This window comes from Artemia franciscana, chromosome 9, assembly GCF_032884065.1.
Source record: "Artemia franciscana chromosome 9, ASM3288406v1, whole genome shotgun sequence".
NCBI lineage: Eukaryota > Metazoa > Arthropoda > Branchiopoda > Anostraca > Artemiidae > Artemia > Artemia franciscana.
Window position 1 is genome coordinate 39770000 of NC_088871.1, and position 13842 is coordinate 39783841.

The following is a 13842-nucleotide window of genomic DNA, read 5'->3' on the forward strand; positions in this document are numbered from 1 at the left end:
CACTGTGTACATATAGGTTATTAAATGGATGTATTAGCAACATTCCAGAAACGGCTTAGGGCGTTAATCTGAGATGGTCCCCACATATCTCAGCCAGCATCAACTCAACCACCATAATTCGACCACTAAACAGCTCAAACACCTTGAATTCAACTACCTAATAACACAACTAACTTAACTTCAACAACCAAACAACTCAACCACCATCAACTCGATCACCAAATAACTCAACCTGAACTTAACCACCTCTTAAATCAACTATCTCGCTCTTTCAGTTCTTTAAGAATTACCCCTGAATCGTAAAGACCGTTTAATTAGAATAAATTTTTCTTTTGAAAGTACTAAGAAAAAATTTAGCGTAAAGGACGAGGTATTGATGAGGGGGCGAACCCCTTCATATGGGTAATAATTTCTGTTCGTTTTAAGTTTTAATTTTACTCCTCACTGTCAGTTGAAAAAACTTGTTTTTGTATTTAATTTTCTATCATTTTTCAAATAATGCTGGAAAATCAGGCGCCCCATTTGTGGAAAATTCTCTTCATCCGTGAAAAATTCCCTCATGGAAAGATCCTCCAGCATAACCCCCTCCCCCGACACCCCCACTAGAAAAAATCGCCCGTGAAAACGTCTGTATACTTCCCTATAACCAATACTATATGTAAATAATGGGCCAAGTTCAAAACTTGCAGCCCTTCCCCCAGGGACTGTGGGGGATTAAGTCGTCTTCGAAGACATAGTTATTAGATTTGTCGTCTGTGTTGAACAAAATGGCCATCTCAAAATTTAGATCTGGTAACTTTGGGAAAAAATGAGCATGAGAAGGGGCCTAGTTGCCGTCCAATTATTTTGGTCACTTAAAAAAGCGCACTAGAACTTTTAATTTCCGTTCAAATGAGCCCTCTCATGATATTCAAGAACCATTGGGTCAATATGATCATCCCTGGGAAAAGAAAACAACAAATAAACACGCATACGTGATCTTTCTTCTGGCAAAACTACAAAAGTCCACATTTTTGCAATTAGAAGCTTGAAACTCCTACTGTGCAATTCACAGATATGCTCAATCTGATGGTGTGATTTTTATTAGGAGTATACTACTTTTAGGGGCTGTTTCTCCTTTTTTCAAAAATAAGGGAAATTTTCTCAGGCTCTTAACTTTTGACGGGTAAGACGAAACTTGATGAAAATTATATATTTAAGCTCAGCACAAAAATCCAATTCTTTTGATGTGTCTATTCCTTTTTTTCAGAATTCCTTTTTTTTTTTCAGAATTCCTTTTTTTCAAAATTCCTTTTTTTCAGAGTTTTGGCTGCTATTGAGCCGGGTCACTCCTTACTTACAGTTGGTTACCACGAACTGTTTGATCGGGTAAAACAAAATAAATGCATTGTGGATATGAAGCAGCGACCTTTGCATGTATTGTATATAGCTGGAAAAAAAGCCGGGGTACAACCGGGAATTTTCCATCACTTAAAAAATACTTCTGATCCCTCAAGATGCTGCAACATAGTCTCTATGACCCAAAGCCAAAATTCCTTTAGGAGTATTGTGTCTGGAACCATAAAGGACAAGATATTTATTCATACCGAGGAGTTTAACAGCCATCGAACGGGATTCTCAAAGATTATAATCGTTTTTTTTTGTGTTTCTCAATGAATTGACTCTTCTAAGGCTATCTTTGCAGGCATTCTAACAAGTACTTCCTCATTTCTTGTTTGAAGCTGTTCCTCTAAATTGCTTCTGGTTGACACAGAGGAAGTGGCTGATGCTTGTTTAATGTTGGACTTATTTGAGAATTCCTCAAACCAATCCGAGTCACCGGGGTATGAATGCCCACCAGCGTTTGGTGATTGATCAACATATCTGAATTGATCAACATCTGAGGTATGTTGTGGTTGATTGGATGGTGATTGACTTATGTGGTCGTTGACCTATGCTGTGCTTGAGTTGATGGTGGTTGAGTTGTTTGGTAGCCGAATTTAAGGTAGTTGAGTCAAGAGGTAATTGAGTTCAGGGTGGTTGAGTTCTTTGGTGGTCGATTTGATGGTGGATAAGGTGTTTGGTAGTTGAATCTAAGGTGATTGAGTTAATGGCGGTTGAGTTTTGTGTTCACCATCTGAAACTATCAGGACTAAAAGTATTATCACCACTTTTGCTGCTACTTGTACTACTACTACTGCTATTATTACCGCTAATATTGGACTAAATAAAAACAGCTTTATGATATTCAGACGGGAATAGGGAATTGAATAGGGTGTAAGATATATATATATATATATATATATATATATATATATATATATATATATATATATATATAGAAAGCATGGAACGTCAGCCCTAATCATCTTAGTTTCTACTCGTTTGAGTTTGATACTGTGAATTCTATTGGTTTTGGGTTTCATTTATTTATTGATGGTGATTTGCGGTAGTTTTGTACTTGGAAAATTATTTGACCTTATTTCTGCTCATTTTTGGTTTAATGTAGCTATTTATTTATTTTGAAAAACTTCTTTTATGGAGATTTTTTTTTGGTTATTTACGTAATATTTCAAACTTGAAACAAACTAAAATTGCTTAGAACGAATAGAGGAAGTTCAAAACGAGCAAAAACTAAGACATAATTTAATCAAATATAAACACAACGGACACTACTATGAATGAGTAGATGAAACCCAAAACGATGAGAAATTGAAAGTTATAATTAAAATAAACTTGAAATTGAATCAAATGACCCCAATATAGATAATAAGAGTAGATAATAAGAGTAGAGCTACCAACCCCTGAATCTTTCAAATAAGATACAACAGAATTATACTCAATTACTCATTCCAACAGAATCTTACAAACTGGGGAAAAAGGGAATTACGATGTCTTCAGAGAAAAGAACTGACGTTCACTCTAATATTTCCATCAAATATTAAAAAAAATCCAAGACCTTAAGAACGCCTCGGGACAATTTTTTTTTTAGCCCTGGACAATTTGTCCCAAAACTAAACTGAGGGAATTTCAATTATGACGAGAGCATAAGATTTCTGGAATGTTTCAATCTAGATAGAATGAAAGATGGAGCTAATTCCAGATGGAATTAGCTTCTCACGACGGGTCTAACTTTTTAGCGTCTAACTTTTCAAGATAGAAATACAATCTACAATCGCAGTGTATACCAATATCATCAACTCAAGCAACCGCCACGTTGAAAACATATAGCATTGAAAAATAGTCTACAGTAACTTAAAAGGGGTTATGTGACATTCTTCGTACAAATTAGATCTACTTTCCATCCCTTGAAAAAAAACCAGAGTTCTATCAATTGATTCAACCCGTTTTCCTCCTTTGAGTTGTCACCTAGTTCGCTATTATATACACACAAACATAATATATATATATATATATATATATATATATATATATATAAATATATATATATATATATATATATATATATATATATATATATATATATATATATATATATAGAAAGCATGGGGCGTCAGCCCTAATCATCTTAGTTTCTACTCGTTTGAGTTTGATACTGTGAATTCTGTTGGTTTTGGGTTTCATTTATTTATTGATGGTGATTTGTGGTAGTTTTGTTCTTGGAAAATTATTTGACCTTATTTCTGCTCATTTTTGGTTTAATGTAGCTATTTATATACTTTGAAAAACTTCTTTTATGGAGTTTTTTTTTGGTTATTTACGTAATATTTCATACTTGAAACAAACTAAAATTGCTTAAAACGAATAGAGGAAGCTCAAAACAAGCAAAAATTAAAAGACATAATTTAATCAAATATAAACACAACGGAAACTACTATGAATGAGTAGATGGAACCCAAAACGAAGAGAAATTGAAAGGTATAATTAAAATAAACTTAAAATTGAATGAAATAACCCCAAATAAGAGTAGAGCTACCAACCCCTAAATCTTTCGAATAAGATACAACAGAATTATACTCAATCACTCATTCTAACAAAATCTTATAAACTGGGGAAAAAAGGAATTACGATGTCTTCAGGGAAAAGAACTGACGTTCACTCTAATATTTCCATCAAATATTAAAAAAAATCCAAGACCTTAAGAACGCCCTGGGACAATGCTTAATACTTTGATACCCCATTACCTACCTAATGACTTTTTTTTTCTAACACATGCTAATTTAAAGTTTTAGCCCTGGACAATTTGTCCCAAAACTAAACAGAGGGAATTTCAATTATGATGAGAGCGTAATATTTCTGGAATTTTTCAATCTAGATAGAATGAAAGATGGAGCTAATTCCAGATGGAACTAACTTCTCACGATGGGTCTAACTTTTTAGCGTCTAACTTTTCAAGATAGAAATAAAATGTACAATCGTAGTGTATATCAATATCATCAAATGAAGCAACCGACACGTTGGAAACATATAGCATTGAAAAACAGTCTGTAGTAACTTAAAAGGGGTTATGTGGCATTCTTCGTACAAATTTGATCTACTTTCCACCCCTTGAAAAAAACCCAGAGTTCTATCAGTTGATTCAACCCGTTTTCCTCCTTTGAGTTTCCACCTAGTTCGCTATTATATCACCGGGAGTCGTCGTTGGGCCCTGGCACTCGGCACGTGGCAGTCTTTTATATATGGATTCTCCCTGTCGCTTGTCTTCTAAATGCAGACAATTTGAGCCTTTTCTTGATGTCATGACGTCTAAACAGACCTTAAATTAGATCTAGTGCCTTTGTAAAATTACTTTTTTTTACTGGAATTTAAACTTTTGCCTCTGCTTGTCTTTTATCATTGAGGAAGACATATTGCAAAACATTGTTTCTTTTAATTGTTCAGGTGGTTTCACGGAAACTTCGTCTGTTGCCCCGGCTTGTCTTTGGTCATTACGAAAGACATATTACCGAACCTTTGTTTCTTTCAATTTTCCAGGTGGTGGAAAAAGAGCTTCTTTTTCTTCCAACGATTTATCTAGTCCATGTTTTTTATTTTCAAAGGTATAGTAGGTATTGATGACCTTGTCCATATCAAAATTGAAAAACCAATCGTCAACTGTATCTTTTTGATTTTTTTGGTTCGTTTTACTTTGACTTGTCAGCATGAAATACGTACCGCCGAACCTTTGTTTTCTTAACAAAGGTACGGTAGGCATTTTTTTTTTTTTTTTTTTTTTTAGTAGTAGAACAATTTATTAGAAAAAAACATTTCTTAATCAATAGCACAACATAAGCGAAGCTTGCGAGGCTGTGCTAAATTCAAAGAAAAAAAAGAGACAATATGGAGAATAAGAAGTTATGGAGAATGAGACCATATACCGAGATCAACAAAAAACAAAAAAACATAAACAATACACTCCCTTGCGTGACCCCAAGACAACAGCAAAAAAAATAAAAAAAAAATACATAAATATTACAAATGAATAAGCTATGTAAAATTTATATTAGTTAATCAGTTTCAAAAGCATACCTACCGAGCAACTCCACACGTAAATCAGACTTAAACTGGTCAAGGCTACCTATTTCCTTGATATCTATACTCAGTTTATTCCAAAGTTTTGAAGCTCTGTAAATAAGTGAAAAAGAAGACCTACTTGAAACTAATCGAGGAACTTCAGTATTACCTCGTATCCGAGTAATGTGGTGGTGAACATCAGACCTCTCACAAAATATTCCTCTAAAACAATCAGGAAGGCTACCTCTGTAATACCTATATATAAAAATCAACGTATAAAAATCACGTAATCCAGCTGCAGGCATTATATTTAAATCTCTATACATAGACCTCAAAGACTCCTGATTCCCAACACCACAAAAAACTCGGATAGCATTATTCTGGACCACACGGATTGGACGAACTATCGAAGGGAAAGTACCAAGCCAAATCGACGAGCAATACAAAATGTAAGGGTGAATCAGGGAAAAATATAACAATCGTAGAACATTTGGGGGGAAAATATGTTTTAATTTGCGCATCATACCTAAGTTACGTGACAATATTTTCGAAACTGACTTCACATGATCTTTAAATGATAGGGTTTCATCAACATTGATTCCGAGGTATTTGGTGAATCTTGTTCGTTTAATAATTCCCCGCTCCGAAATTATTTCCGTAAACCAAGGGTAAAAATTCGGAGATCGAGAGAAAATAACAAAATTTGACTTATCTATATTCAGGTCAAGGTGGTTTATTTTAAGCCATGTACATATCCTGCTCATTGCTGCATTTATCGTTGACATGAGCAGTTCTTCTGTAGGGGCAACACACACCAAGGTTGTATCATCAGCAAATAAGGGCATAGTAAGCTGGGTCTTACTCGTACCATTGTCAACAAAGTCGTCAATTCTGGGCAGAGCTTTCACAACATGCGGTAGATCATTAATAAAAATTAAAAACAGAGTCGGACCCAGTACGGATCCTTGGGGAACCCCCCAATTAACAACATTTTTACTAGACAAAAATCCTTGTAAATTGACATACTGCTGTCTATTTTGAAGATAACTCCACAGCAAACTCAATGTAGCACCCCTTAATCCATAAAATTCACATTTTTTTTAATAATATTCGATGGTCAACAGTGTCAAACGCCTTAATTAAGTCCAAAAAAACACCAGCTACCCTAAGCTTTTTATCAAGAGCATCATTAATTATGGTAGTAATAAATGAAATCGCCATTTCTGTTGTTCTGCCCTTCCTGAAACCAAATTGATTGGTATGTAGAAGTTTATGACGCTCTAAATGCTCATAAATTCTAATATTAATACATTTTTCTAAAACCCGTGAAACAACAGGTAATAATGAAATTGGTCTATAATTCCCCAGATCATTTTTATTACCACCCTTAAACACAGCAGTTATTCTTGCAATTTTAAGACAATTGGGGAACTTCCCTTGCTTAAAGCAAGCATTAATAAGGGACGTTAATATATGTGAAATGCTTGGAAACACGGCTTTTAAAACAAGAAGGTTAATGGAATCACTCCCAGCCGAAGAACTTTTCATCTCAAAGATAATTTTACGAACTTCATCATGAGTGACAGGCCTTAGACACATTGATACATCGACAGAAGTACCCATAAAAGTCTCAAGCGGAGGATCATTATCAGAAGCTGCTGTAGTACGAGAAAATCGAGCCCCAACAGTTGCAAAATGTTCCGAAAGGGCATTACAGATTACAGCAGGCTCATTCGATTTTAACCCATCACTTGTAGTAACTTCGTCAGGCAGAACCGGATATGTTGAAGATATAACACTTTTAATAATTTTCCAAGTTTTAGCTGGGTTACCACTAGCGTCTTTAAATTTACACTCAAAATATTTTTTCTTCGCATTTCTCAAAAGTTTATTAAGAGCATTTCTATAATTTTTATAAATTCTTGTGCAAACTGGATCATTTTCATTCCTTATTGAATCCCTATATAACTGGTCTTTCTTATTTATGCAACGCAGAAGACTAGGTGACACCCACGGCTTTTTGGGCATCTTTTTCCTTGACCTTGTCCGATTCACTACACAAGTTTTACTCAAAATAGAGATCAATGTATCATAAAATCTTTGAAAACTTATCATCTTATCATCTACATATATCATCTAGATTTTCAACTTTATTATTCCAATCAACATTAGAAATCTCTTGTTTAAACTTTTCTAAGTTACCCTGGTTGAGCACAGGTAACATACTCATTTTTAGTCTAGAACCTTGCAGCCTCAGAAAACAAACTTTAAAACTTGCCGAAATCCCAAAATGGTCAGAAACATCAGTAACAATAACCCCTGGATCTGAAAATTTAGAATTAGAAAGAATATTATCAAGTAGCTTTGCCGTTAAAGTGGTAACACGCGTACAAATATTGATAGTGGGAAATAAACTATATGACATGCAAAGCTGTAGGAAATCTATAGGAGTATTCGAATTCATATCATTAAGGTCAATATTAAAGTCCCCAAGCATGAAGAATGGGTGCGAACCAATAGGTAGTTTATCCAACTGTTCCTCCAAAATATCAAAAAAGGCCGGTATAGACCCAGATGGTGGTCTATATAGTGCAACAACATAAACATCTTTTGGCTTAAGCCTGAGCTGAAGGATAAGTGGCTCAAATAACATCTCGTGAAACAGCACTAGATCACTTCTTACCAAAACCTCGATATCGCTCCGTATATAAGCTCCAATACCTCCATGTTGACGAAATTGACGATTCCTATGATAAAATGTATACCCTGGAATATCCAAGAGAGCAGAGTTATGCTCATTTAGCCATGTTTCTGTGAGACCAATAACCTGAAAAATGGAAAGTTCACATATCTCGCTTATAAAATTAAAAGATGAGTTCAAACCCTGGCAGTTAAGATGGAAAACTCTGAGATCTTCAGAATCACCACCACCATTCACGGACCTCAAACCATCCTTAAATAAGTACTTTGAATCACAAGAAACATATTGACCAGCAATCCCAATATCATAATTCCGATGGAGCTGCTCCGTAAACATACTATCAAAATCCACAAATGAAGCTTCCAAAATTTTAAGACGGCTGTTGCCCGGGGTGCCACAATCATCATCAACCATATTTATACAGTTTTACAACAAAGTAATTTGGCCTCATCTCCACAACAAAACAAAAAAGAAAAGAAAAAGAACTAAACAAGAACAAAATAGAATATAAGAAACAACAAAAGAATGACACTTTCCATCTTAGAAAAAAACAAACACAAAAAGAAACAGGCCGTATTTCGTTAACCCGTAACGAATCCATGTACAAGTTACCAAATACAACGGCTACTAATTCCTACAATCACACAACCATAATTATTGCGACAAAATAGTAAGTTTTATTTTTTTTATTAAATTTTGTTATTATTTTTTTTAATTATTCTTTTCAATAACAAATAAACACTCACTAATTCTAACAACTGCAAAAAAGAAAAATTAAAAAAAATTAAGAATCCAACAAACTCTTAGCATTGTACCAAGGCACTTTAATAACACGGTTGTCCTTTTTAACAGAGATGCTGGGTGGTAGGGTAGGAGGTACCCAGCATTCCACACCTTTATCCGCCAAACGCTTACGTAGCCCAAGTAATTCTTTCCGCAAAACCCGCACACGCGGTGAGACATCATCACTAATAAAAACAGACTTATAAACACCGAACTCTTTCCCTTTTAATTTTTTTGCATTACTTAGAATCAAAAAACGTACCTGGACACTGTCCACCCTAATTTTAACAAAATTCTTGGAACAGTGAACCACAGTGAATGGTGGCAACTTGTCAGGTGGGAGTGACAAACCAGCATTCAAGGGTACATCATTAAGGCCCCAAAACAACAAATTATGCAACTTGTCCCGATTTTCATCAACAAGAGACTGGGACACAACCACATTCATTTCCTCATTGCATTTCTTAATCAGCTGTGACTGGGCTTTTACAATACTTTGTAGAGTTAGAAATTCCGACTTCACTGTTGCAATTTCATTGTCCGTTGCATTACTTTTATTTTCAAGCACCATAACACGACTTTTAACTGTACCCAAATCGTTCTGAATTTCAAATACACTCTGCATTAGGGTTTCCATGTTCACATTTATAGATTGGACCATTTCCAAAATTTTAATGATATTCTCTGCATTCGTTTTCTGGCAGTCCGCATTAACACTCGTATCCGAATTACTAGTAGAATTCATAACCGGATCCGATAGCTCAGCTTCTGTCCGGTTGCGTTTGGGTCTGGCTTTCTTTCCCATCCTGACTTTATCAAAATAATATGTCACCTACCTTTACAAAAACTTATTTTTTACCCACGCTAGTTTACAGCGTGCAATTTGCATAAGCCGTTAAAAGGGCACGGCTAACACCACATCAGGATTCCTCAGGAACTAGCTCGAACGTAGAACTCACTCCTTTATATCCAAGATTATATTGTAACAATTAATTTAAGCAATTATCACGCTATTATTCACATAAGTCTACAACATGGCATATCAACCGTTGTATCCGGGCAAAAGCAGTCAGACAAGTTTATCCATTGACTGCTGAATGCGAACTGAAAGGTCATTGATGACCTTTTCCATGTCAAAATCTAAGATGTCGAGTCAAAAATTCCTTTTATTGCTTCTTAAAAATAGGCAGAAGCTCAGACTTGTTAATTTAGGTCTTCCCCTCCCTTGCAGGCCTAAGATAATGTAACTCATGTAAATTAGTGTAAAGAAATGATGCGAATGGATATCTACTTGTTACTGCTTTCTTTACCCTCTTCTACATTTAAAGAACCTGAACAGACAAGTATACAAGAGTTTAGGATAAGACAAGAAAAGGAAAAATATTGCCAGACGTTTGATGGCGTCGCTGATATTTCTTTTCGAGATAAAATCTCTTATCAGTTTCTTGTACTCTCTGGCACGTTTTATGTAGTACCCCATAATATTCAAAATTTTCACGCCTTTATGCAATTTAAATTAGCTATCATTTATTCTTTCTATTAAAAGGTTCGTTCTTTTTTTAAATGATTTTGTTTAATCTATCAAGATAAGAAAGATGAGAGACAAAATCCAATATTTATATTTCAAGTACTAACAATAGTACTTAGAAATTCAGTGCTTAGAAAACAGCCACATTTAGCAAACACAAAAATTAGTGTTTTCCTGGAAATACAATGCATATCTATAGCTTGAAATATTACTCGTATCGTTTTTTCCTTCTGCGCAGAAACTTTAATATATATTTTTGCTGAGTGGCTGTACAGCTAAGAGATATGCACGTGACACCCAACGTAAAACAGCACATACAACTTGCCAAAGACCAACCCAAATCAAGTCGAATCAAAGGTTTTAAAAGGAAGAAACCTTCGATATTTCGTCTTCATCATTCACAAAACTGAACTGAAATATATGGACTAAAAAAATCACGGGAGTTTTGCTTGACTTTTTATTTTGTAATGCCGTGGGCCGAAGGCTCCAGCGGGTGGAGGAAAATGACCAAAAGCTGGTAAAGCCGGCTCTTTTACTATTTTTACATATTCGATGGGGATTTAAAAGAAAATACCGTCGACGAAAACGCATCGCGAATTACAATACTAAACTGGTAGTTACGAATATACTGATTTAATAAAGTAGTTCTTGGAAGTTTGAGCAGTGCTAAATTTTACAATAATATAGCACACGCAAAATTAAAACTGTATTAAATAATATAGTTTGTTCTCAGTATGATGCAAATAGAATTCTAGTTTGGGGGGGGGGGGTCAGCAAAATCACTGTTTGTTGAAAAACGACAACATCATTCTTGAGGGTAATGTTTCTTTGTATGTTCAGAAGTAACTTTAATGTAATTCGTATTAATACGAAAATGTTAAAATCCAAGCGATTGAACTGTAAGCATTTCTCTTTTAAGCCAAATTGAGAAATCATATTTATACACTTCTTCTAACTAGATCCGCACAAGCCATCAGGAAACATATTTGATTTTTTTTTTCACTTGAAAGTTGGCACGATAATTCGTCTGATAAGTTTTCACACAAAAGATATAATGAAAAAAGAAATCACCAATGCAACAGCACAAACACATAAATAAACAAGCAGCATAAAAAAAAGAAGAAAGAAAGAAGGAGAAAGGAAGACTGTTTTCCTACTTTAGTAATTAATATAGATCAGTACTTGAATGAGGCCTTAACCCTACTCATCCATCCAATTACATAGGTCAAAAAGCATAGCCATACACAATCAACCATAAGGAATAATCCATGGACAGGCAGTCGTGTCGTAAGTAAGTATAAGTCGTTTTATACCAAATATTAAAAACAAAAAAAAGACAAATAATTCAGAGGTGAACACCCAACACAAGAGCTCATCAGGAGAATAAACAATTGCCTATAGGGTTTCGGCACTTTAAATTCCCTACCCAGGCAAGTGGTGTGTCTACCATTAATTCCCTATGGTATCCCCGTGCTTGGTATCACCCCAAAAATATATGCCTATGAAAAAACAAATGTAAAACAGCCAAATAACTCCAGAAGGAGCTTATCATACCTTGGTTTAGGCCCTCGTGCATTATCTGAATGATCATACCGACCCAAAATCTGCAAGTGAGCTATTCAATATTTTGTAGCATTTCTTATTTTTTCAAAGCTATTTTCTCTTATGTTAGTAAAAAAAACGAATGAAAAGGTGAGTCATTAATATTGTTAATAGGTTCTCAAACTTTTGGATTCCAGACAGACACGAACATATCTGATCTTGTGACCTTTAATATACTGGATATTATTTGATTTTCATCCATCGTTTCCAGAAAGTGTTCATTTTCTTTTGGACAGATTATTTCACAGCAACGGTAAGGACAATATTGGAAATGTCTTCCACTGTCGCCATATTTTTCCCTCAAAGAGTCATTGAGCCGAATGAATTTCTTTCTATACACTTTAGTGCTTTTAAAAAACTCTTTTCTCTTCTACCTACAGACTTCTGAGATTTATAAAAAGCGAAAATCAGTTACTGGGGTCAGAAAGTAAATATTTGTTGTTCTGTTTGTCCACTGACTGTCATCTTCCATTACTACAGTCTATCCTCCTTTCTCCAACTTCTTGTCTATTTGCCAATGGCTTCCCTCTAAAGATAAGATCAAATAATATAATATGAAGTTCGCACGCGATGCAAAATGCTTCTTTTTAAAATGTCAAAGCTCTGATTCACCACTAGCTTTTTATATCTGCGAAAAAATTCTCTAGAATTAAGGTTTAATTGCCCGAAGTAAAGAGAGAGAGAGAGAGAGAGAGAGAGAGAGAGAGAGGGAGAGAGAGAGACGGACGCAACTGTTTTAATAGAAACAAAATGATGTCAGATTATAGTTGAATTTAAAGCTATCTAACAGTATAGATGTTTCCCTAACTGTGTAGAAGAACCCATCCAATTTTCCCACTGGTGTTGCTGGGGGGGGGGACAAGGGGGATAAATATCATTGATTGTAGCCTTTAAGGGACACTCAGCTGTTTTTTCCTTTCCTCAAATAAACTATATTTTGTTTAATTACTCTCCGAGCATTTCGATAACTAATAAAAGTATCTTCAGAATTTTTAGCTTTTGGTTCGTATCCAGGAGTAGTTGCTAAACTATTTGTCACGTAGTATTGAAGTGAAAAGTATTTTAATTGGTTTTACAGTTTTGGTGATACGAAAATTCGGCAGATATTAGCGGCTGTTGTACTAATGGGAATATAATTCATTTTCATTATTCATTTTCCTGTTCCTTCTATTTGGTTGGCTATAGGATTTTATTCAAATATTAAAAATAGGATTTTCTAAGAAGTGACTACTCATCCCATGTGTGTTTAAAAAAGGAACCTAACCCCTTATATTGTTGAAATTTATAGTTCTGATTTTAGGTGTCTCTGTCAGTGTGAGCGTCTTCTCCATTCTTGTTATGAGCATAGACCGATTCTGGGCAATAAGCCAGCCAATGAGATTTCGCCAGGTAAATGCAATTTTTTTGCCTGTGCTAATATACCACATTCAGAGTTGCCTCCTGTAGCCTAAAAGTGCTATTTTAGCGCTATTATAGTAAAACATTTTAATGTAGCACCGAAAATCGCGGTGTAGCACACACATTTAGGCAATTGTAGCACCTTAGGAAATGACCATGATGGCAACCATGACCACATTCCCAAAACTCTTGGAGAGGTACGTATTATTAATAGTTGGCTTGTCAATAAAAACGAAAAAAAATATTTAAGTTTACTTCCTCATTTTATTGCAATGGAATGAAGAAAATCCGATGAAAAAAGTAAAACAGGGGAGTTGAGTAAAACAAGTTGAGCATCACTTAATTGAACTTGAGCTTGATTTTGATTATTTCAAGTAATGACTGAAAAGCATACCCA

At 34.9% G+C, this 13842-nt stretch overlaps 1 protein-coding gene across 1 annotated transcript in view; it reads left to right on the top strand.

Moving 5' to 3' along the window:
- Positions 1-13842, top strand: part of LOC136030822 (orexin/Hypocretin receptor type 1-like) — a 165864-nt gene that overhangs the window by 100450 nt on the left and 51572 nt on the right. Inside the window, exon 3 of the mRNA XM_065709867.1 lies at positions 13348-13436. Coding sequence (XP_065565939.1) covers positions 13348-13436 — 89 coding nt within the window. The remainder of the gene's footprint in view (positions 1-13347; positions 13437-13842) is intronic.